Raw genomic sequence first — 25,592 nt, 5'->3', positions numbered from 1 at the left:
CATTTTGCATAAAAAAGTAATTTATGCAAAATGGTTAGGGCTACTGTCCATGTATGCATGCACAATTGCACATTGCCCACTGTAATATTATTTTAGGAATTATCACATACTGGTAATGTATACCACGCACTGATCGAATATTTGGCTTACAAAATGAACTAGTATTCCTGTAATATAAACCAGGTGACGTATGGCCTTAATTAAGATGCATCCATGCTTAATATTGGCTTTTTAGCAATCTATTTACGATACGTGTACACTGTACAGTATTTCATCAGCACTTTATAACTATAAATAGAAACTAACATCTTCAACATCACGAGTAATCACAATCCTGGAAACACATCGATACACATCAAAAACTTTCAATTTAAAAATGCCTCTATTCCGAGTCGATTTACTGCACAATGTAATAAATATCTATTGCGTAGATCGTGATACATACAAGTTGTCTCTCAAAAATACTTATAGTAGTTATGTAAACAAGTGAAGAAGTAACATAAATTTTCCGCTTCAACGACATCTTGCAGTAAGATCTAATTAGTCATAAGATACCGTGTACAGACATTAATGATATATTTGAGACTTTTTATACTAAAATCCATGATATATTCGGTAAGAATCTATTTCAGAATAACTATTATATATTAACTTTTTGCAGTTGTGACATAAAGCTCAATTTAAGTATGAAATTAGATATTTAATATCTACGCGGCTTCATTAACATACATTTCCGTATAATACGGATCAAGTGCTAAGAAAGTGCGTGGAGTCCTCTTGCATAATCTGACAAAATAATTCTAAGCCGCAAACCAGATAAGCGATATCGCATTTACGTCTACCGTATGCCCGTAAACGTGCTAGATATTAATTCTACGGACGTAGATTGTTTAAACCATAGAAAGCAAAAGGGCTATCTCTATAGTTTTAACTAGCTACAACGAAACGTACTAACAGAGTAAGGCATGTGCTATGGTTTAAGCGACCGCTGAGAAACTTTCCTGCTTATTGTCTACAGTTCCAGTACTCATACGTCGATCTGTCAACTTACGGCACACATACCATCTGTCAGGACGACTAAGCAGAAATAGTACATGTTTACAGTAACTGTTGTCTTACTGTACGCAATAGCTACTACATATTTCTTTCCTGTTCATATCAATATCTGATTAGTTCATGAATGCTAAGGAAAGAGCTATCATCTAACTAGATAAAGTACATTTTTTGTAGCGGCCATTAGGATAAAGACTGTACGATTTAACTTAAACTTGTCGCTGACTTTTCTTGTTTAGGCTTTAAGCCTCGTTGGGTTAAACCTTCGAATCGTTTAAATGTGTAATTGATAAAGACCCAGTCTTTATCTTGCGATATATTAGATCGATTGAGATCTAAATTAGCCAAGAAAGAAGGCAACACAGAAATGAGAACTAAGAAACTTTGTAAATTGCATATAAATAATCTATTTTGTAACTAAGCCGTTACACACTTAGCAGTCTAAAAATATTTAAAATCTTATCACGTTACCTTCCGGGTTAAGATCAGGGAAGTCATCAAAGTTTGAGGTATCATCAAATGATTTAATATTGACTCGAATTGCAGAGGGACGATTTCGAATATTTTCCCAGTCAATTCCAGTAAAAAAGCTATGTTGCTTGATTTCTCCAACACCAAGTTTACCAATCCGAAATTCAGCATCACAACATAACCTTTTTATTAGTATAAAGCCAACATTTAGAAATGGGATTTATTGAATAAATAAAATAAACATGCTCAGCGTACCTTTTCACTAAATCGCGAGCTTTATCAGAAATAGGCGTTTCAGGTGGAAATATAAGGGCGGATCGCCAATTAAGAATTTTATGGTACGTCTCTATAAAGATAATAAAGAATTATTTATGCTAGCATATTCGTAGTTACAACCTTACTTTCTAGAGCGTTTATCTAAAATTGATCTAAATAGAACAAGCACACACATATAGGAAATACAAGTATGTACCTTTTGGAGTCTCCGAGCAAAATGGAGGATATCCTAAAAGTAATGAGTTATTCGAAATGTAATTTAAAATACTAAAAACGAATAAGTAATAAAAACTGATGTTATGAACTTTACAAGATCGGCATCACGGCTGCCTTTGTTAACATAAGGTATCCGATATATTTATACATCAATATTGAACTACTATCAATCAGAAGTAGAATGTAACACAATTTCTAAAAGCATGATATCATAAAGCAGAAACTATGTGCTTACCTATTAACATTTCGTACATAATCACTCCCAAAGACCACCAATCGCAGCTCTTTGTATATCCCGTTTGTAAAAATACCTCCGGCGCAATATAATCCGGGGTTCCAACGGTTGAATAGGCCTACACAGTAAGAAGCATACTATGTCTATTACAATTGTAATTTCATAAATATATTTTAATGGATTATTGCTGGATTAAACTCCAGAGAAATGTTTATTATTATAAAGTACCATTGCCCTTCTATTTTTCTTCCAGGATGCTTGGCGATCTCGATAATTGCTCGGAATATGCACTAAATTTATCACAAAGTGATATCCAATATTAAATTAAAGTCTAATATCACATAAAGCTACTAAGGTTCCTTATACGCAGTATTCTTATATTACACTAACATAGCTGATTGGCTTTGTCAATAGTAATATCGCGGTAAAAATCCGTTTGATGAGAATTCTTTAACCCAGTGCACAATCCGAAATCAGAGAGTTTAATATGACCCTAAATGTACGGGATAGCAAAAGTATATCATTTCAATCTACTATTAAAGTATCTTATTTAGTATTAGTAGTAGGTTCATTCAAAATGTGGGAATACACATACCTTACTATCCAATAGTAAGTTATCTGGCTTAATATCACTAAGTTGATAAAAGCAATGAATAAACTCTTAGTAATATTTTATTACATATAAAAAATTATAGAAATATTAGTAGAAAGCTATTTTACAAATAAATTAATTTGTTGTGTTCGTCTGTATACAAATATAATCCTCTAATTTAGTGCTTTACCGATGAATAAAGCCAAGCTCATGAACAGAGTTGATAGCCAGTACGGATTCAGCTATTAAAAAACGGGCTTCATTTTCAGATAATGTATCTCTCTTCATTAATAGTGTCATTAAGTCACCTGTTAGATAAACCCTAAAAGTTACCGCGACTTCTAGCTGTATTTAACGAAATCTTAGGTAACTATCCACTGTAATGATTAATTTTTATTCATCGTACCACCAGCAAGAAATTCCATGATGAGATATAAATTTTCTGCATCTTGAAATGAATAAAACATCTTTACGACCCAGGCGTGATCCGCTTCCACAAGGACATCACGTTCTGCGCGGACATGAGCTACTTGCTCTTTTTCAAGCATATCAGCCTTACGTAAAATCTTCATAGCATAGATGTGGCCTGTATCTTTTTTCTGAACTAATCGTACCTGAAATATCAACAACAAGTAAGGTAAGCAACGTAGTTATAATACAAAAGCTAATGGAAAGTTAACAGTTTTAAGTATCCAAGAAAAGTAAGTCAGATCATTATGTGATAATAAGTTATCGTTGTATAATTATGCACAAATCCAATATAACAGATGTTGCGATGTTGCTCATAATGTAAAACTTCTCTGCTTGTTTCGTAAGCTTCAAAATGACTGGTAATCATACTTTATGCATATACGATAGTGATATATGCTTCATGTATTTCTTGCTTACCTCACCAAATGCGCCACGTCCGATAATTTTTAAAGGTTCAAAATCTTCCGTTGATAACCGAGCACGTTTAAGTCTTAAGAATTCAGTTTCTTTCGCAGCTAGTTGCCTACGTTTATCTTCTCTCTATAGTGTCATTATAATTATTATTATCATTAGTGAATTATGCTTTTGGCTATAAGAGGCACATTAAAATATATAAAATGCACAATCTTAAAAAACAACCTCTTCTATTGGTAGCTGCATATCTTCCATTGCTTTTTCTAAAGTCTCTTGTCTCCTTCGTCTCTCACCAAATTGGAGAATTAAATTTTGGTAAAAACTTTCGATAGTGACTTTGGCCTTTATTGATTTATCAATTAAGTAATCAGAGTAGAGAGTTTTGCTGAGGCCAATATTGTTATTATAACCATTCACTGAGCTCGCCATATCAAAATCTTATCTAGCGATCAGGAAAAAAAATTGAGATACGTGTAAATAGATAAAGATTGATTGCATATTTCATAACTGCGTAATAGTGTCATATCGGATACTAGTAAGTACGTAGTACCATATTGTTTTGCAGTAGCAACCAAGGATGAGAGCAGTATAGTAGTAAAATACGGGTTGCAAAGTAGGAGATTATAAAATAGTACGAGATACAGGCAGCCAATAGAACACAACAGTATGGTATTACGAGTACATTATCGTAAATGATCTTAAAGTGTACACAACTAGAATCAATGTTTTCATTATGCTACGTTAACAGCTACATAAACTATTGGCACTACATTAATTAACACCGCTTCAAGGCTGGCTAATACACATGATCTGATTTTGATCTGAAAGATTGCAAGTAGGCGATTATATAATCATTAAAACAATCAATCTTTTTCTCTGTTTCACAAGTACGTTGCACATTGTGTACGAATAAATAAACAATGTACGTAGTGCAAATGTACAGCATAAAATTGTGTTGTTAATGCTTCAATTATTAAATTAATATTATTGCTTGGGAATTATATATTATATTATGGAAGGCATCATTGGTAAATGCATTATTTCAAACAAAAAATAAGCAAGTCTGCTATAATCTAGTACTAGTGGGAAAAGAACAACATCTTCCCTGTTTAGATACCGTAATTATAGTAATTATCTAAGCATTTCGTAGATGCAGTCCCATTGCAAACTTTTATCACAAGAGATTATTGTATTTGCTTGTCTTATTATCAGCGATAAAGTACAGTAGATGTGGCATTTATACAGGGTAATCAATTGGTCGGTTGTTACTTTACAACAAGTAGTTAATGCCTTATTCAATCCGCTAGCCTCTTCTCATTGTTGATCCTGTTGTTACGATATAACTTTGACGATAACGAAGATACGTGGATGAAAATGTGGCCGATCTAAGCTAACTCTTTTTTTAATAAGTTTATTGAGCAAGTGTACTATACCTGATTGATTAAACGTCGCTGATTCTTAACTAAAATATCAACAAATGGAGTAAAAATGCATCGTCAACATTTGCAAGCCAATAATTTCCTGTCTGTTATCAGTGAGTTCGGTCAATTATAATTATAATCACCGTGAAGTTTGAATATGAATATTATTTGGTGATGTACTTTAAAAATATATCCCGGATAGGCCCTATATCGAATAGAGGCGGATGTGTATAAAGATCGGAACAGCAACGTACAGTATACAATTATAATCATTGTTGAGATTTTATACCGCGTAAGGAAAAAATATACATTCAATAACATAATTAACACTGTATAGCGGTAAAGAAATTACAAAGCAATCTACTATCTTCATGAGGATACAATATATGCAGATCATTTATGACTTATTGGATAGCATGATGTTGTAGTGTTGTACTAGTTGTACTCCCAAGTGTGATATTCGGCCTCCATTTATTGTGTAAATTTGTGGATAATTGTGCGGAAAGTTGTTTATTGCGTTTCAAAAACAACGATCAATTCAATCTGTAACTAAGCTCTCTACAATAAAAGTTATTGATGACAAGAATTTCCAAAAAATAAAACCATTAAGAAATACATTATGTGAACTTTAAACTGTACAGGGGGGTGGTATACTAATTTAACTCAATTTATGAAAGACAGTGGTGAATAATACGTCTAATCAATAGTCATGTACAGTTGAGTGGTAAAAGGGCCCCTGTTGCTAGCGGATAGAACAGGCTGCTCTTAAAAGGAACGCACAGATTGACTCATAGAAGTCATCAGGGATAAATTATTCTATTAATTATAACTATTGTTATCAGTACGAATAAGTAGACTGTTGCCGTAGATACAGAAGTATAGTAATACATCGCGCAGCAGTATCGAGAGCGATGACTCTAGCGGTCTATCTTTTATTTTTGATGTCTTATTACAGTCCACTTTCTAGTGAAGCCTGAGGCTAAGAGGCTGTAAACAATGTTTTCCATACGATGTCCATTTTTCAATAAAGCCGAGGTGAACATATAGTCTAGAGTAGCATGGAAAGAAACTCTCTAAACGGTAGAAGCTAGCTAATTTCATTCTTCATACAACTTTGACCTAACCCACATTTTGTATATATTCTAGTAAAGACTTGATGCTTGCTACAACATACTGTATGTACTAACTAAATACTACAGCAAGGAAAAAGAGACTTTCCAAACGGTAGAAGCTAGATAATTTCATTCTTCTTACAACCTTGACCTAACCCACATTTTGCATATGTTTTAAAAAAGACTTGATGCCTGCTACAACATACTGTATGCACTAACTAAATACTACAGCATGGAAAAAGAGACTCTAAACGGTAGAAGCTAGCTAATTTCATTCTTCATACAACTTTGACCTAACCCACATTTGTATATGTTTTAAAAAAGACTTGATGCCTGCTACAATATACTGTATGTACTAACTCAACACTACAGCATAGAAAAAGAGACTCTCTAAACGGTAGAAGCTAGCTAATTTCATTCTTCATACGACTTTGACCTAACCCACATTTGTGTATGTTTTAAAAAAGACTTGATGCCTGATATAATATACTGTATGTACAGTTCAAATAGTGCGCTGTGTAAAAATTGATTGGCAGCAGCACTTCTACGCTAGCTAACTGAGTGACGTTAAAATTACAAGTCAATCTTCAAGGATTAAATCAATCTCTTGACTGATCGAATAAATTGCTGTAGTGCTGTTCAGTGGGATCATCTTCATCCTCTATGGCACAGCAGCTAAACCAGTCATTTTTTATTAGAAAGTAAGGTAGTTTTGATCTTTCATCAATCCATGATTCTTTCTTTGAATAACTGTTGCTGGGTGATAGTCAACGGTCAATACTGCATAGATGAACATTGGAATAGTTGGTAAGGATAAAGTTGTTTATCCAATTCGCCGACTGTGTGATATTTTGGTTTTAAGCTAATTAGGGAAGCGAATCGAATAGGAAAAAACAACAACAACATGCACTGCACTCATTGCAATGAATTGCACAACGTCAGGGTTGCCGTGTCACCGTGTCCGTATTTCCGCATTCGTTGTTTGGCAGAGGTAGCTAGCTCAAGTACTGTACTGCAATAAGAGGGAAATTTTCAGGATTGTCAATGATAATAATAATTAATTAATTAATCTATACGAAGTAATGGATGCAGAGGAGTAAGAATTGATGATCTATTCTACTATGGTCAACATTTCAACGTCCCTTGGGAATATAGTAGTGTCAGTCTTAATTGAAATATTACGAGGGAACGATGTTGATGTAGTTTATACAATTTCTATGGTAGAAATTGTGAACCTTGAAGAAATGAAGTTATTGACAATTTGGAGTTATCAATTTGGAAATGTTTACAACAAAAGCATGGGTAGGATTTCTACCTTGTTCTCTTGCTAGACACGATCAAGAGTTTATTAGATTGCTGTTTTTAGTCTGTATCGTTTTGTTGATTTAGATCAAGTTAAGAACTGTATTTCTTCAACTTGAAACGTTTCCAATCAAAGAGGGTGATCAAAACGATAGCGTAGTACATCAAATATCCGTGAATGGCGAGATCAATTTTCAATGTCTACTGTCTTTGTCTTGCACTTACATGTATTGGCTGATAATGTTGCAAGTATTTCCAACCTCGTTAGTACGTTATTGCCAAGATGAAATAATAATAATATTCCTATAATGCGCAGTGGCCAAGTAAGACTGTGTCTTAAGTACTATGATGCAGTTGAGTGATGCATAAAGTATCCGAAACGGCAGCAATCCTTCTACACTCTCTGTACAAGATGATGCCAAAGGAAAAGACTAACACGCGTAGATCACATTCCACTGCATCTCTCCTACTTGATCAATCCGTTGTGTATTTGTACAAGCATGCAAATTTTAGGCAATAATTGTACAATGCTGCAGGTTGCTCTTAATCTTTTTCTCTTGACTGGCACCAATTGTAGTATAGTACATACGTACTATTCTACTCGTCGTCTCGATCGACCAAACGTTTGCAAGCCAATAACAGTAAGGTGTTGTAGGTTAACAATCAGTCCCGCAAAAAGGGAAAAAAAAACACAACCACTACCGTAATTCTACAGACAGTCAATATGCTGTACACTACAATCGCTATCGACTTCAATTAGCGCATAGTAGTAGATCCACTTGGTCGCTATAAGTAAGTTGTTCACTTTTAATCTTCTTGTTGGCCACGTATTTGATATTAGTGAATTTTCGGTGATGGAATAGTTCAATGGCCTGAGCCTTTCTTGCCCAACAATACAGTACTATAATAATAAGATGGATAACAAAGGTGGGTTAAGTATCATTTGTACACGATAATCGGGTGATCTGGGGTGGCCCAGGTCAGCCACATTGACAGTCATTAGCATTAGTAGGGGTTCAGTCGTAGTAGAGAGACTCTCGATCACAACACCGTGTTGGGTGAGGTTCCATGTTGATTGTGTCCAGTATTGTACAGTGATTTGTAGTGTACGTCTGATATCCATTGTACTGTACTGGTACTGTATTCGGTACCAGTACGTTACGTTACAGGCTGTACCGTACCGAGGACTTTTGACTTTCATGTAATACTGTACACTGCACATGAGGAATCTTTGAGTGTAAATGCAGTACTATTATTACCGTCACAGTGCACACTAGTACAAGACTGGTATGTACCATGACAGTACCGTACAGTACTGTACTGTACTGTACAGGGCATATGGTACAGTACAGTACTGCTGGACGATAGGGATGACAATACAAAACATTACGCCATCATAATATGATTAGAGAAGATGGGTGATACGATTTTGTTCACGTGTCGGAGAAAGAAGGTGGCGTGAGCTCATCAAAACGTCAGCCATTCATTGTACAATACTACAATTCTCGTCACTTCTATTCGAACAGACAGTGTACTGGACAGACTTGAGGAAAAGGAACACAGTCAATCCTTCTACCAAAGGTAAAAAAAGGCCTTCTTTCTGTTGAAACTCTTGAAGCCATACACCCAAAAATGAAGGATAGTATTGCTATGGATACGTATGGCATGATCTCATCATGAGCTGCATGCTTGTAAACGACCCCCTTCATTCATGCAATTTTTATACTATACTGTATAGCTAGGAACCGAAATATGATACGATGGTGTCCATGACAAACATTAGACAGTACAAACAACTTCATTCAGAAGAGAAACACGCAGAAATAATTCTATTAACGAAACCAATTCAGAATATTTCCTAGCGACTATCACCAGTAGCTTACGTTATTGGAATTGTTTTTGTCCTTTTTTTCTTATTTCTACGCGTATGCTTGAATATAGCCAGTTGTTACATTCTATGAGCACAAAATGCACCGCCCAGCTTTTCTTGAATGGATTGGCAGAAATTCAATTATATAATTATGATTATTGAATAACTACAGTAAATTGACCAATAAAACGTGACCAAAGTGTGGCTTCAAAGATAGAGGTAAAAGAAAACCGATAGGCTTCACTGCCAGTTACAATATCATATAAAACTATGGTATTTTGCGCCTAGACCAGACTTGGTTAGCAACTTGAAAATTTCTTTGGAAAGAGTGGTTGAAAATTTTTTGATGTACTCTTATTCTCTTCCACTCAATGAATAAACTCAATGGCGACGTTGCGACTGTATTGTCGCCGACTCACCCTTCTCAAGTACGCACTGCATGCCAGTGACTATCCATGCGTCATCGACGGCATTCAGTCAATGCACGCGCTTCATAGACATGTAGATTCAAGCCCACAGAGTGAATGTCGTCTCAAGTAGGTCCAGTACAGGACTACTAAGTGAATTCACGCTACTGACTTCGTTATGAAAGAGCTCCAACCAACATGGAGAAATCGTAACTAAATTTCAAAAATTTGATTATACAGTATATCACTTGCCTCAAAAATATCCCCCTTACATTTCAGATATACCTCGAACCTTACATGTTACTCGACATACTACTTACCAGTGATCTAGGCAGCTCAAATTGAATAAGTCTATTTGTGTGTGACAATCTCCTAACATAAATTCAAATGTAGAACTAATGCCTACTGGCTTGATTTGCATTATGAATTCAAATGCTTGCTCGAATTTAATAAATACATCTCCAACCTTGCCAGTTAGGAAATATGATTATTTTTTCACGGCTACCGACCGATCAGCCCTTCAGCGAATGCACTTGATCTCGCAAGATCGCTGAAAGACTACATAGGAGAATAGAATAAGATAATAAATGCCTTTCTCAACTTCTTTTTAGACTTCATTCATTCATAATAATGTGTGCAGAGTTACAGGCCCTCTTTGTAACTACTACTTAGTAGCTAGCCAACCAAAACTCATACTACCTCTATCAGTTAATAAATATTTATTAGCGCATTTCAGTATAGCAACATACTTTCATTTTTCAATAGTTATATTGATAATGTTTGATATAATAGTTATACTGTACTACGGCAATACCATAATTCACAATGTAACGACCATAGACAGCGAACTATACAAAACAACACGAAGTTGAAATGAACAACGATAATGAAACTTTATTACAAATTCCATTTCAGTGCAATGGAATCGTCATCACCACACAGTATGGTATGACTTCTAAACTATATCAACTCGATCATGTACTATTAAACGAGAAGTAATCTTTGATTCGTTTCACTTAAATTGAAACTAGATATGGAGGTACGAATAGGAGGTATAAATGGCAGTTTCTAAAATACGTCAATAACTCCAATGCAATAATAACCAGCACTCTAGCGCCATAAGGAAGATGATTTTCAGATAAAATCACATTAAAGGGTACCTAATATCTCTCTTTCAAATACGCATAAAAAGGTTGATGTCTATCCGTCATGGTAAACAGATTGGCAAACAATCGCAGCTAAAATAAAATATGTAAATTATATAGAACATTATAACCAGAAAACTCTGCATCATTTGTGACGAGACTATACTAGATAAAGAAAGAGTAGTGCTGTTGTAATAAGGCAGCCAAAAACACAATTCTAGTCTGACAGGAAAGTAGGCAAAAACGAATTGTAATAAAGATATGAACACATCTTTACGGTAAAAAGTATTCTTTATCTATTACGTTGAAGTACCTTTTCTTGGTAAAATGGAGCTAATTGACGGTAAGATTCGAAAATAGCAATAATTTGATGCTTGCAGTTGCAAAGGAGGATATTTAGGATAGTCTCATTATAGTTCTAATGATCATCAAAAAAGTTACTAATGAAACAGTGGTTTACTAAGCGATATAGGGGCACAGTTTTATGGCTATCACAAAAGTGGTAGGAATTGTCAACCAAATGTAATATCATACAAAACATACCTCAGCCAAGCTAGACGTTAAAATTTCCAAGAATTTCCATACAATAACTCTAGAATACTTTACCACGTTACTACCTATAGATGAAATTTGTTTTAGTCAATACGAGTGATTTAGAACGTTAATGTATTTGTAATAAAGATGCATTGTCCATACACTAGCTCTAAAATACTTTATCACCTTACTAGCTATAAATGGAATTTCTATTAGTAAATACTAACAACTTTACAACGTTAATATATTTTCAATAAAGATACATTGTCTCACACAACAGCTCTAAAACACTACCTATAGATGAAATTGCTTTTAGTCAATACTAACGATTTTTAGAAAGGTAATGCATTATCTGTAAAGATACATGGTCTACACAACTACTTTAAATTACTTTGTCACATTACTACAAATCGATGAAATTTCATTTTGCGAGCAATAACGATTTAAGAAGGTTTATACATTTCCAATAAAGACATAGTGATACTGCATTAGTTTTTAAGTACCAATACAAAGCGGATTTGAACTTTTAGCGTTAGATTGCTGTGATCCTTAATAAGAATATACACTTACCATCATCATCATAACTAGACGAATGTTGTACTTCATCCAAGGTGAAATTAGCAAGGGATGCATCTTCGTCTAGAAAATTTTTAAAAGATTGAAGCAGTATTTACAATTTAAACACAAGATTCTCTTAACTTGATCAAATGTATACCTTTTGCAGGAATAGTTTTTAAAATGGCAAATTTCAAAAATTGGAATGTAGCAGTTAGGAATTCTGGAGCTTTCAGTCATTAAATAAGCACGATTTTGTTGATTAATTATAGAAAGCGCCAACTTTATGCAGATATATCTAATAAAAATAGTTGAATTACTCTTTTTATTGCCTACCTTCAATATAATACTTTAATACCAAGTGATGATGTAATGTCATCATAACATTAATAATTGACAATATAGCTGTTAATGTGGAATAAAACTGTAAACTGGAATCAGCGGATTGACCGTATCCAATCATGAATTGGCAAATCAAAGATATAGCCGTTTCATTTTCCACTGCAAGAAAGACACATTAGCTCCATTACAAAATAAATTTTGATTTAAAAGCAAATACCTAGCTTACTGCTATCAATAGAAAATGGATGAAGAGGGCCTACTTACCTAAAGCCGTAACTCCTCTGTTCTTACTACTAATTAATTGCATGATAAGAAAAAGGTTCTCCTGAGACCTTGTATCCCCACTACCAAGAGAGCAAAGAATTTTTGCTTACTTTCGTAACATATCTTAATCACAGTAAAAATCTACGTAACAGAAAGGATCTTCCATGAACTGTAAATTCAATTACTTTAACTGCTTTACAGCTTCGCATAAAGCATCTAAGAGTTGCGGTTTTGCCCACTGCGTTAGCAGTTGATCGTCTTCATACAGAATTTCATAAGTTAAGCAACAAGTGCTTCTTAGCAAGTCATCTAGCGACAAAATAAGTTAATTCCTTTGAAAATTTTTTACCATATTAGGAGCTGACCAGCTTTAATCAAGAAAAAATATAGATCAAATATAATTTTAGAAGAATAAAATATCTTTCAAACTAGATATACTTACTATTAACTGAACTTGCTAAAATAAATGTAATAGAATCGTAGATAATCACATTTTCTTTTATAGTTACTAGCCACTTTTCTTTTGCGTTAGGACATGAAATGAAACTTCTAATTAGCCTGTAAATTGTGGTCCATTTTTTACAATAACAGAGACTTTTAGTATAGAAATAGCTCCGGCAATAGTAAGTTGATATGTCCGTTAGCGTAACTCATAGTACTACTGCATATTGCATGATACGTGTACAACTTAAATTTATTGTATTTAGTTCCCTTCACTTAATCAGCCTATCTCGAAAATATAGTATTAGCAGGTAGATATTTACCTTATAGACTCTAAAAGTATTGGTGGATCAGGTGATTGCAGCAACATAGGTATTATCAGGCTAAATAATTATCATAGCAATTGTTAGTGTACAAATTCACTTAGTAGGTAATGTACAGTAAAAGAGTTAATACTTCTTAGTAGGCTAATAGATGTCATGTACTATCTTACGTACAAGATTTCCTCGTAAAGAGTCATTTGAAAGCAAACATTTCTGTGACATGCCATATTGGCTAGAATGCCTACGCTAATCTCCTATAATTGCAATACAAGCAATAACATAGTAACATGAGCTAATGTATACGTACATTGAAGTATAATAATTAATTACATATATCATTACGGTAATAGTATTTTGATCACTCAGAAGAAAAGTTATGAGTGTAGTATTGCAAGGCAATTTAAAATTGGAGGATTACCCTTATGACTTCTTAACTAAAATCTCTACTATTACCACGTTACGGTTAGCAATATTCAATTTTTTATATTTTTACATCAGATCGAATTTGATTATCTAAACAAGCAAAGATCGGGTACTGTACTGCATTGATGAAAATGTGTACCCAACTTCTAGCAATGCGTATGGCATACTCGTATATTTATATACACTTTGCACACACCGTTAGTCTGGCGGATTTCGATTTCACAATAATAGCAATAAGTATTTGGAGTATACCAATTTCCAGAAGATAGTTGGCAACATGCTTGTTGACGTACACACACAAAAAGATAATAAATAAGATTACACTAGAATCCTTATAAACAATAATGTAAGAAGACTCCTCTTTATACAACTCATTCAATTTTATGATAACTTAAAATGTAAACAATTTAATCACATTGGAATATGCAGCAATTAAATGAAAATAACAGCTCATGTACAACGTAGCTCTGACTTGATCACGTAAGCTATTTTATGTAACCATATGAAGTTATCGAAAAGCTGGCTTCTATGGTAGTCATGTTTCTGATGGTTGAACTTGTTGCTCTCTAACAACAATGTTATTTGTTGGGTAATACGAGTACAAGAACTTAAAAAAACTTAATATTACAAACATTGTATGCGTGTGCAGTATATTATTAACTAACTATGAGTAAGAACGAGACAACACTAATTATTGCTTTAAGCGTACATTTAGCTCTATGTTAAACTTGGACTAATGGTTACGAGCAATCTGATAGCCGAGCGATATAAGCGTACACAGTTACAATATACCAAGGCAGGTGCGTTTTACACAGAGGTAGGTTATTTTTATACTCAATGGACACTACTTAAGTAGATTTAGCTGGCTCGATTGCTAGCCCAAGGGCTGAGGCAAGGTAGTAACTCACTGTAAACACTTCATTTTGGCTTAGATTACTTTGCATACCGAGTAGATCAGTCATGAGTTGCAGAGACAATGCATTGGAGTATTTCATTACTGAGCTTTACTTACTATATCGCTTGACATATCCCAAAGTTTACATATTTCTTCATCAAATGCAATACAAAGATTGCCATCATTTTCAATTATGCAAGCAGGCATAGGTATTTTAGTGCTGGTTGCTTGAGACGATGAATCAGCACCATGATCGATAGGTTGCTGTTGATGAACGTCTTCGTTATCTTCACGATTTAAGTGGTTGATTAACTCTTTCAGTAACGAGGTAACCCATAGTTGGCTATAGACCGTATCGCCGATTGCATCCGATATAGCTTGAAGATGATGGACATCAGGGTCATCACTATCAGGTGGTGGCGGCGAAGGATTTCGATTCGCTGCCATGTTGAACAGACGAATGGACACTATGATGCAGTATTATGCGTACATATCTATCCGATATCAATAACAAATAAATCAATGTTACTTCATTCAATCACTACGATAATAGCGATCTGGAAGATGATAATTGGATCTAGACTAGCCTACAGTAGCTCACTACTTACAATATCATTACTTTTGTAACGATGATATTTCCAGACCAATAAATACTATCATGACATTATTGCACCACCCATTAAAATAGAGGTTGCACAATGTTTCCTGTTACTTTTTAAGCTTAATTTAAGCTACCGTGTTGTGAATTATGGCTGCTTATGACCTTACGACAACGGAATCTGTTCAAGAGCATCCATGAAATAATGCTGCAATCAATCTGATTGATCCTCAAGTGTACAGTGTGCAGTACTGTAGCTGTATTGACTGTGTTGACTGACATTCTACACTGTACAGTACGGTAACCGGACTCTGGAGTTTGGACGGTAGCCAAGCAAACGGTTGGCCTTTGTTCTGCAGGTCACGTGGTTTGCTAGCTCGCGTTTTGTTTTCTATTTTGAAGTCAGCATATTTATGCACCAACTGCATACATATTGCATCCATTGGGGCCTGAGAATGGGCTAGATTGCAGTTTCCACATCAAATACTCATGAATTTTTTATATATTAATTGTCAAAATTAAATGCAAAGGTTGCTGTGGTGACATATCACTGCAACACTATTGAAATTGTAGTGATAAGAACTTCGAAGTACAATATCAATCGATACCTCCATAACATGTATTGATCATGGATGGCTAAAGAGCAGCAAAAACCCACGTGGACCTTAACGAAAACAAGTCTTCAGGTGATGAATGCAAGATGTCCAAGGACGCCGAGGTCGTCCCAGCAGATCCAGCGATCATTCAGAAAAATGAAGAGGAAACTCGATGAGCGAAAGTTGTCAAAGCATATACGTTTGATAGATCTGAACGTTGCAAAAGCTGAAGTTCTGGATAAATGGGTAAGTATAGATGGCTACTGCCAGGATACAAATATACACAGTATAATATAATAATTGCAGCATTGCAATGAGTAAATGCTATTACATTTCAATATGAGCTAATTTTCGTCGACTTTTTGCGTTCAACCATTTTTATCTTTTTTATATATAACATATATACAATGAACTTTGACTGCAGTCTACGGATATGATACGCCGTACTAACCTCAAGCTGGTCAAAACATTAAAATTAAAAAATACACTACAGTATAAGGCTGAGTATGCGGCTTAGTTATGCAGTGTTGGTGTTATTCTCTATGAAGCTCATATAATACTCTGATCGAGTATTTTATAGCATCTACATTCTGCAACAACTACAAGAAATTACCTTATAATTCCGTATAAATACAGTGCATAAATGTGATAGCATTCAGCTTACCTTTTTATATCCAGTGCAAAACGAGCTCGTAACTACAGTATTTCTTATTACTACTTACCGTATTGGTCAACATGTTGATGAACATTACTACTAACCTACACTGTGCTGTACGTACTGTACAATGTACATCGTGGATGTACACAATATCAGGTTTTACTCATGCTAAGTTTCACGGTTACAATGTACTGCAATATAATTTATTTAAAGAGTCATAGCCAAATTTAAAATTGGTAATTTATTTATTTATTTTATTATGATAGGTGTCTCCTCAATTTGATCGCAAAGCTCCTTCGAAAGTTCATAATCGCAAAAAAGTCAAGTTCAGAAATTGTAGCAAATTTCGTACTAATGCAAGAAATAGAACATTTCGATTTCGCAATACTATGACACCATCCAGACTGAATTTTCAACCTACGTACAAACAAAATACTGATACAATGTTAGATTCCAACTTTGATCCTGAACTATCTAGTTCGCAAAGTCGACGAATCAACGATCAGGACTTATCACCAATTAAAAGTGATCATGATGGTAGTAATTCACTACAGTCATGTTCTACATGTACATCATTAATGATGCATAATGAGGATGAAGGAGACAACCAAGAAGATATAGTTTTAGTCCCAGCAACACCATTAAGTTCGTATAAATACCGTTGGACTACACGATCAATATTTCATCATAATTAATTTGTAACAACTTAAGAATCAAAAGTCATTTAAAATTTTTTTATGCATTTACTCCTAAACAATGATAATTATATTATAATTATCTTTAAAAATGTTAAAATAGTCTAATATTCAATACCAAAGATGCAATGTATAGAAAAAAACTGATCAACTACTTGCTAATCCTATTGTAAATATGAACTTTGTAGCTTATTTTGTTATAAAACCTACTAATATGTTATCATACGCATATTAATGAATTATATACATATTGCTTTATTTTACAAATGACATTTTTAAATTTTGTTTACGCGTACAGTACAGTACATGAATTACGTGTTTTCACGATATCCTTATTTTAGATATCGTGTCATTGAATTTACTCATATGCCTCTTCAATGAATAAACATAATTGCTGTATGCTTTTATCAGACTTGGGTTTATCCAATGACGTAAAATTAACGGCATACGGCATATGTACATATACAATAATCAGCAAAAGTATGTTGACAAACAAAATGTCAGTTGCAAGCAATATGCTATTTGCTATACTCTGGGCAATTGGACAATCGTTAAGTTCAATTTCACAGAAAATTTTGTCGTATCAATTAAACATCCGCACCGTTTCAAATTTCGACATCGGGCCTGGGTGAAGTAATAAGGGTTCCCTATTTGATTAATTAGTTGTACCGAAATTTAACACGAATGAAAAGTTTTCTTGCGGAACTTTATTGTAACCATGCAATATATAATGTAACAATTTCTTTAATTAAGTAACATGTGATGCTAAGAATACATTTGCATCCAACTACTAAATAGACCGGCTTGTTAGAGTGAACGGTAAAATAGAACTAGTTGTATGAATTCTAATGTTAATGGCTACACGTGTACACATAAAGATACTTAACACAAAATAATGTACAGAAAGTGTGGGTACAGCTAATTACGTACAACTACTGTAAGTGCATAGATGCTGACTACTATCTGAGTAAATGAAAGTAAATTGTGAGTGCAGATGGCAACTACTACAGTACTAAGCAAATAGGTGAACATTTGTCACTTCAAGCAATCTACGCAATGATCGTATTTCTCGGTTAATGTAACTTTTATTGTATACTGTAATTATCAAGTACTGTATATAAGTACAAGCGTTTAGAATCAAATAACCCAGACGTCATTAAACCCTATATACTCGCATTATATACTGTACGCAACATATATAATTATTTTTATATGTTAGATATACTGCATGAATATTTAAATTTTAATCATCGTCATCGTCGCCTACAATACGTAACTGCCCTGATTCATCGTTGTCAGAGCTATCGGAGATATCTGAAATCAGCTCCTTCGAAATAGCCTTTCGTCTTTTTCTAGTTGGCATTTCCTTCTTCACAGATGATACCGTACGTTTTCGTGATCGCTTTTTCGTTCGAACTCTCTTATTTGTTCCACTATTACTGCTATAAGCAAAACATTATGAGTTCAGCGAACTTTACTATTAACAAGATGCTAACTTATATTATGAAGTACCATTTGGACTCTCGCGCACTAATGACATCTTCATTACTACCTTCATTGGTTAATACGCCATCATCTTGCTTCTTAAAGATAAATAGTTTGGTAACATACAACCGCTTTCAAGATCAAATAGTAAACTGTAATCAATCCTGAATAAAGTTTTGAATATATTACCGTAGAACGGCGATCAGAACCTTTCTCGATATTGTCTTCAAAAATCAGCAGCTTCTTGGTTGCTTCAACATATTGATTACGTTGCTCATTGATTACTCGAGTCTTCGCTTCCATTTCACATTGACGGTGCAGCTTTACACATAAATTGTTTCAGTTAACCCTTAAACAGTTAAAAAACATAGCTTGGGTAATGTATGAAACATATCCTAATCAACCTCATCAGTTTTTCTTTTCTCGATAGAAGCTAGGTAATTTTCTTCATATTTTCGGATTAATTCCAGCTCTTCTTTCTGCCTCGTGCTGGCTCTGGTAACGTGATACTGAGCTTGACTTAATAGATCCGAACAGTGGCTGTAATCATACATTCAGAACAGACTTATTTTTCTTAGTACCAGCGGCATCTTTATTGGGTTGGAGAATTATTAAAATTGCATTTGAGCATTACCGAGATTCTGCCGTAGCCTGATCAAGATCGAACTTCGTTTTATCTCCCGTTTCACCCAAAAAAGTGAAATACCTGATACAAAGGATGCCACTTACTAATAATTACTAACTCTATCGGTTACTAAATAAGTCCTACTTGTGAGCTAATTTGAGTTGTTCAATAGCTTCCTTGATATCTTCAACTTGGTTATACTCATCCTCCAACACTACGACTGCCATACATTGCAAGACTAAGCAAATGTTAAACAGGAGTAAAGTTTCTTGCGGTGCGATATGGAAGGCCTTAATAGCGTAATAAAACACGTATTTTACAAGGGAAGATTAAGTCATCTATACCTACAAAATATGCATTACCCATAGACTAAAGATTTGATACCTTAACAAGAATCCTGTTACAATTTTGTAATCTACCATCCTTAAAGTATGCTCTAGCTAGATATAGCAGTACTTCCGTATTTTGATTCATGCTGAATCTCTCAATACAGCTTCGATACTATAGTGATCATGTAACAGGAATAAATAATTTCGATAGTGATAACGGTCCTAATCTAAACTTCGACAACTATCGATCTCGATGCTAATACTTAATCATACCATTTGGATCGCTATTGAATACTGCTGTTGTTCGGTATAAACATGAGCGAGATTTAGCCATACGTCGAACATGTCGGCAGTAGCTTCGCGGACCTATTAAAAGTACAGTAATACATTGTATATTAACTTCAAAACTTTGTAAACTTATTAAATTACAAATCAATAATTCTATATTAATCTACCTGAGCAAAAATTTCTCGAGATTCTTGATGAAAACTACTCTGTGCTAATACGGCACCGATACCATTAGCGGCATAAATATTTCGTGGATCGAGTCGAATTACCTGCTTATATAGACTCAACGCGCGATCGCGATGACGTCTATTCTAGTATAATATAAAAAATAAGTAACATCAATATGGCTCTTATTAAAATACAGTAGGTATTAATATTTCATTACAACTCGCGATTTTTAAAACCTTGTCTGGGTCCTTTGTAGGTTGATATAATGTCTGTAACCATATATTTCCCATAGCTACAAGACCGTAAGTATCGTCTTTGTTTTGATTTAAAATACGCTCGTACTTTTTCTGGGCCGGACCCCATTCTTGCTTCATCATGTGTAAATTTCCAATTAAAGACCATGTATCTTTATGCTCCCTTTCTATAACAAGTGCTTCGGTGTACCAATCTGAAGCTTCATAAAAGTGACCCTTATCGCGAGCCATACATCCCAATCGAAGATAACAATCGATATAATTAGGATGATCTTTAAGGATTTGCTTATATAACTTTTCTGCTTCATCATGTTCACACAATGCTTCGTGTAAACGAGCGACGTTATATGTTATAGTAACTGATATAGTATTGAAATAAGATGAACCTTCGGTTGATTCGTTTGCTTCTAATTTAGCTCGTTCCAATGCGGCACTAAAGTTTTTCATAGCTTCTAAAAAATTACCTAGCCGGAAGTGTAATGCAGCTGCATTGTTTAATATTTCTGGAGGTATATCGGTTTCAAGAGTCTCTTGTAAAAGTCGTGAAGATGTACCATATGCTGAAAGTGCCCCTTGAATATCTGAACCTTCTAGTATACCTGCTAATTCAATCCAAGCTTCTATGTCGTCAGGATGTTGAGTGGTTGCTTTTTGTAATAAAATTTTAGCTCTTTCTCGCTTTTCTTCGTTATTAGAGCGTGCATATATAGATCCTAAAATTTTCATACTTTCATAGTTATCACTCTGGACTTTAAGTACTTTTTCAAATGAGCTAGCCGCATTAGCTGAATCGTTACGAGTAAGATATAATTGGCCTAGACCAAAATGTGGTAAAACGTAATTACTATCGGCAAATTGAGTAGCTTGATAATAATATTTAAAAGCTTGATCGTAATCTTGCATCGAATGGAAAACTCTAGCTAGTTGATAGCAGCTTTCGGCTTGGATAGGTTCGACGTTCGTACTATGGAAAGCATGTAGAGCTAAATGCTGAACCTTATCATAATCCTTCTTGTAGAAGAAATGATTTGCAAGATGATTTAAAGCCATAGCGTTTGTTTGATCGATTGTATAAGCACGTGATAATAAATCGACTCCATTTCTGATGGAATCAGCCTAGATATTTAAAATCAAATCAATCTGTTAATATTTCAATAATATCACAGTATAAGGAAACAAAAATGAATACTAAAAAAATTTTAACACAACGTGCTACTTTTTCCTTTTAAAACTTTATGATATCATCAGTATAAAGGGTTTAAATCGGGATATATACCACTTTTGTGTTTAATTCTAAAACAGCCAAGGCAACCATTGCTCCGACACATTTAGGATCGAGCTGTAATGTTCTTTCAAATGCTTGTCTTAAGAATTATATTAATGACGTTCAGTCAACAACCTCCTTTTAGTATAAAAAAGTTAAGCAGATGGTACACTGTCTATATACCATAGTAATGATGCACCTATTTACAACCACATCAACCAAACAACTTGTTTTCCTTTACTATCTTACTATCATTTACGATATAACTCTTTTACTATTGACAACCTGGCTAAATCAAATTTATTCAATCTTGCATAGCAATGGCCAATTCCTAGACGAACATTTGCTGCAATTTCAAAGGTCAATTCTTAATTGATTAATGCAGTAACAATTTCGTTTGCTAACTCTAAAATTTTTACAATTGTAGCTGATCTAGTACCTGGACATGTCTTTGGTTTCAATCTCAAGACTTCTTTGTATAGGTTTAGAGCTTCATTGTAGTCTTTCCTATTAAATAGTATAGTAGCTTTGCCTGCACATAGAATTAGATATCGAGGTGAATTTGAAAATCTTTTTGATTAAAGTAAGGCATAAAATTCTGAGTATTCAGTGTATAATATTAAACTTTTCGAAATCTATCATTTTTACTTCACGACCTAGTAATGCTGGTGGGTTCTTTTTATTCAGCTATAAGGGATAGGAACATAATAAAAATTAGTCTAGTCCAGATGATTTAATTATGTGTTTTACAAGTAAATAGAAACAATAAGATAAATACGTGATGCATATTCACTCGGCGTATATGCTTAATAGTCATACTTGGGTTAAAACGAAATTAAACTGTGCTTCGGCCTGTTCAAATTTTCCATCAGCTAAATAAAACCACCCTCGGCTTACGAGATGGCCCTTTGGCAAAGTTTGTATAGGAATTTAATAATTTAGTTAATGGATTAAAAGAATTACAATATAAGGTTATCTACTGTATATTTCCGAAATGCATTGTTTGCAAACTGTGAGTCATTTTTACGCTTTTTTAAACTAGCAAATGAACGATTCAGTTTATATACGATATTAGTAGCTATCAATAACCTCGTGATGCATGATGATTTTATCGCCTTTACTAAACAGTAGGGCAGCCTACACAGGTAATCAAAGATTGCAATCATCTCATTAATACTATATAAAATTTAATTTAAAAAGGCCATTTTTTTAAGTTAGGATTTCAATGCTGTCATGCACCTTAGCAAAATGAATTAAGAAAATTAGCCCTTAAAAACTGGGCGAACTCGTATGGTTGCAGTATAAATACTAAACAAACCTTTCCAAAAAACTCTCTAGTAAGGTCTTTATTACTAGCTTTCTTGCCTAGTTCAACAAAATAATTTGCCAAGCTATCCAATGATGTCATCAAGTCTCGATCACTATCAGGATAGTCTACTACTGCCTCTGCCATTAGCCAAAAAATTAGTTAACGTATGGGATACATTTAATGCAATTATTAATATGTTTAACTTTGTTATTCGATATATTGATAAAGACGTGATGTTGCTGCATACTATTCCTTCAAAATTAGTAATAGCATTGAGACTTACCCTCAACAGCGGCTTCTAATACGGATAAAAATGCATCTTGCTGACCGTGCTTGTAGTATTGTTGCTAAAGGTATTCCCGTTGGATAACATTAATATACTGTATATATACGCGTCTAATTCACTTGCCGTTCAAGTATAAATTATAACTACACGTTATTATCTATGATAATAATAGCGGTAACAGATTTATATCAAGTAATGAGATCTGTGTGGCTAACACTATCAGAACGAGATGTAAATGGGCAATTGCCATCCAATGAATAACTCATACATACAGCAAGGATGTTCCATATACGCAATTGGGGCCGTTCTTCTCTTAAGATTGCCAACGATTCGTTACCATGAGGAAGCTGATTAAGGTCTAATTCAATGACCTATTCAATTTTTACAGATCGGAATAATATGTTTAAAAATGTAGTCTTACTAAACAAGTATACCGCACATAGATCAGTTGACGGAGATTATAGGCTTATTCTATATAATTGCAATGTATTTAATAAATACTATATATTCTTTATTTCGATTCTGATAGATTAACTATTATGGTTAAAACGAAATAACCCAAAATCTACTGCTGTAAAGTAAAACCGCATTAGAAGCTGCTATAGTAAGAATTACATTGTACTACCGACGCAGAAATGCGCGCACTATGGACGTACAATCAATCGGATATTATAAATACGTTGCATGTGCATTACAATATTTATAAAGTATGGCAATTGTATGTTGCTCTCACGTTTACGCACCATGAGCTGCAACAGATACGACTCGTATAGTTGAGCAAAATGGCTACAATTGCAAGATCAAGCTACATTAGGTTGGCAATTTAAAACTACAATAAATACTGGAACTCCATTACAATACACCTATATTGATATACTGTAAGATTACAGCCATATGGAGACATCTGAGCTGATATTTATCATTCTCATTTTGCACATACGAGTAATACTTTAAAGTTGATTAAAATGCATAGAGTGTAAAATAGCAATCAATACCTACAGTTAATAATTACAATAAGCTTCTTTGGCAGTTTTATGGCTATACCAACGTATACATATATTCGTATATGTGATATAATACATATACATATCATAGAAGCGTAATGAGCTAATATATGGAGACTTATTGCAATTTCTCTATTATTCTCATCTGGTTAAAATACATTCAGATACATAGAAAGTACAGTAACGTAATAATGAATACCTACAGTTGTAAATAACTTCCTTTCAAAGTTGGCTAAAGCTGCCTTTCCAAGGTTATGTCTAGTCCACAAACTATGATCAACGCGTATACGTGGAACAATTTTCTTAGTACATAGTGCCGTATTGAGATACATTATGTTGATTTTCTAAAGTGTGCTCATGAATCCCTACAGTTTGTCGACTAACTTTACACTAACGGTTGCTAAGGTAATGCTGCAGAATAGTTAATAATACACGGTTTCACTTTCGGATAAAAGAGAGAGTTTTCTTAACGCCACGTTGTTAGTTAGAAATTCGTATTTCACCAGGTATTTTTGATCTACAGTACTGTAATCGTACAAGTTGGCTAGTAATGGACGTGGATGATTTTGTGTTTGTAGATTGTAAACCTGTTGAACATCCATTACAATGTTTCTATAGGATACTCGTATACTCTTTCGTGGTTGGTACAGGATGATCAATCGATCAAGATACCGTAGATAGATCGATGGACGGGAAGTGAGAACGAAGGTCTACCATTATAAGAGAAAGCCACTTCCAAATTACTATGATGAATACATAGCTGTAGCTAAAGTATGGATCATTCTATACCGTTGACTGCATAGAATGTACTATGAACGAATTGAATTATAATTATTCTATAACTCTCCAAAATTGAATGACATCCAGTATCGGAAAATTTCAACCTTTTCTGATATATTTTATTCAATGCATCTCTAATACGTATACGATGCATTCACCGAGATAGAACATAAGTACAAACACCTCTACAATAATGAAAGAGCTAAATTACAGCAATCATTTACCTCATCTGAATCACGTAAGGGGATTTCAATGTAGTTGACGGCAGCCATTTTGGATTTTTATTTCGATCCAAGTAAGCGCTATTGATTCAATCGGTGATTGCGACAGCACGTGGTGCCACCAAAACTACGCAATAATTCCTTCTTCTTCTACCGTAGTTGATACAAGCCTGATCTATCAGAATAAACTGAAACGATAATATTAGAGCTTTCCTTTTCCTCGACAATCATAAATGGGGAAAAATTGGTGCAATTTCTCACTAGCTCCAA

At 34.2% G+C, this 25,592-nt stretch overlaps 3 protein-coding genes across 3 annotated transcripts; 1 reads left to right on the top strand and 2 right to left on the bottom strand.

The window, feature by feature from the left end:
• Positions 1 to 1,257: 1,257 nt before the first annotated feature.
• TRIADDRAFT_49578 (uncharacterized protein) lies at positions 1,258 to 4,157 on the bottom strand (the record flags this gene model as incomplete). Its single annotated transcript, XM_002107665.1, has 12 exons — positions 1,258 to 1,361; positions 1,525 to 1,706; positions 1,780 to 1,870; positions 1,997 to 2,029; positions 2,252 to 2,369; positions 2,480 to 2,541; positions 2,642 to 2,744; positions 2,847 to 2,883; positions 3,034 to 3,151; positions 3,250 to 3,457; positions 3,732 to 3,854; positions 3,954 to 4,157. 12 exons carry the CDS (start codon positions 4,155 to 4,157, stop codon positions 1,258 to 1,260), a joined length of 1,383 nt encoding a protein of 460 aa, XP_002107701.1.
• Positions 4,158 to 15,992: 11,835 nt separating this feature from the next.
• Positions 15,993 to 17,309, top strand: TRIADDRAFT_51468 (uncharacterized protein; the record flags this gene model as incomplete). The annotated part of the gene is made up of 2 exons (XM_002108462.1): positions 15,993 to 16,202; positions 16,881 to 17,309. 2 exons carry the CDS (start codon positions 15,993 to 15,995, stop codon positions 17,307 to 17,309), a joined length of 639 nt encoding a protein of 212 aa, XP_002108498.1.
• Positions 17,310 to 18,893: 1,584 nt separating this feature from the next.
• Positions 18,894 to 25,373, bottom strand: TRIADDRAFT_18957 (uncharacterized protein; the record flags this gene model as incomplete). Its single annotated transcript, XM_002107664.1, has 18 exons — positions 18,894 to 19,115; positions 19,199 to 19,334; positions 19,429 to 19,500; positions 19,564 to 19,709; positions 19,804 to 19,920; positions 20,022 to 20,114; positions 20,204 to 20,347; positions 20,441 to 21,574; positions 21,735 to 21,822; positions 22,005 to 22,068; positions 22,162 to 22,254; positions 22,376 to 22,409; positions 22,542 to 22,628; positions 22,812 to 22,859; positions 23,041 to 23,168; positions 23,315 to 23,378; positions 23,590 to 23,688; positions 25,326 to 25,373. The coding sequence occupies 18 exons, from the start codon at positions 25,371 to 25,373 to the stop codon at positions 18,894 to 18,896; spliced, it is 2,817 nt and encodes a 938-aa protein (XP_002107700.1).
• Between the last annotated feature and the right edge of the window lie 219 nt (positions 25,374 to 25,592).

The sequence above is a fragment of the Trichoplax adhaerens genome, genomic scaffold, assembly GCF_000150275.1.
Source record: "Trichoplax adhaerens TRIADscaffold_1 genomic scaffold, whole genome shotgun sequence".
Classification (NCBI taxonomy): Eukaryota; Metazoa; Placozoa; class Uniplacotomia; order Trichoplacea; family Trichoplacidae; genus Trichoplax; species Trichoplax adhaerens.
This window is presented reverse-complemented; position numbering and strand designations above follow the sequence as displayed.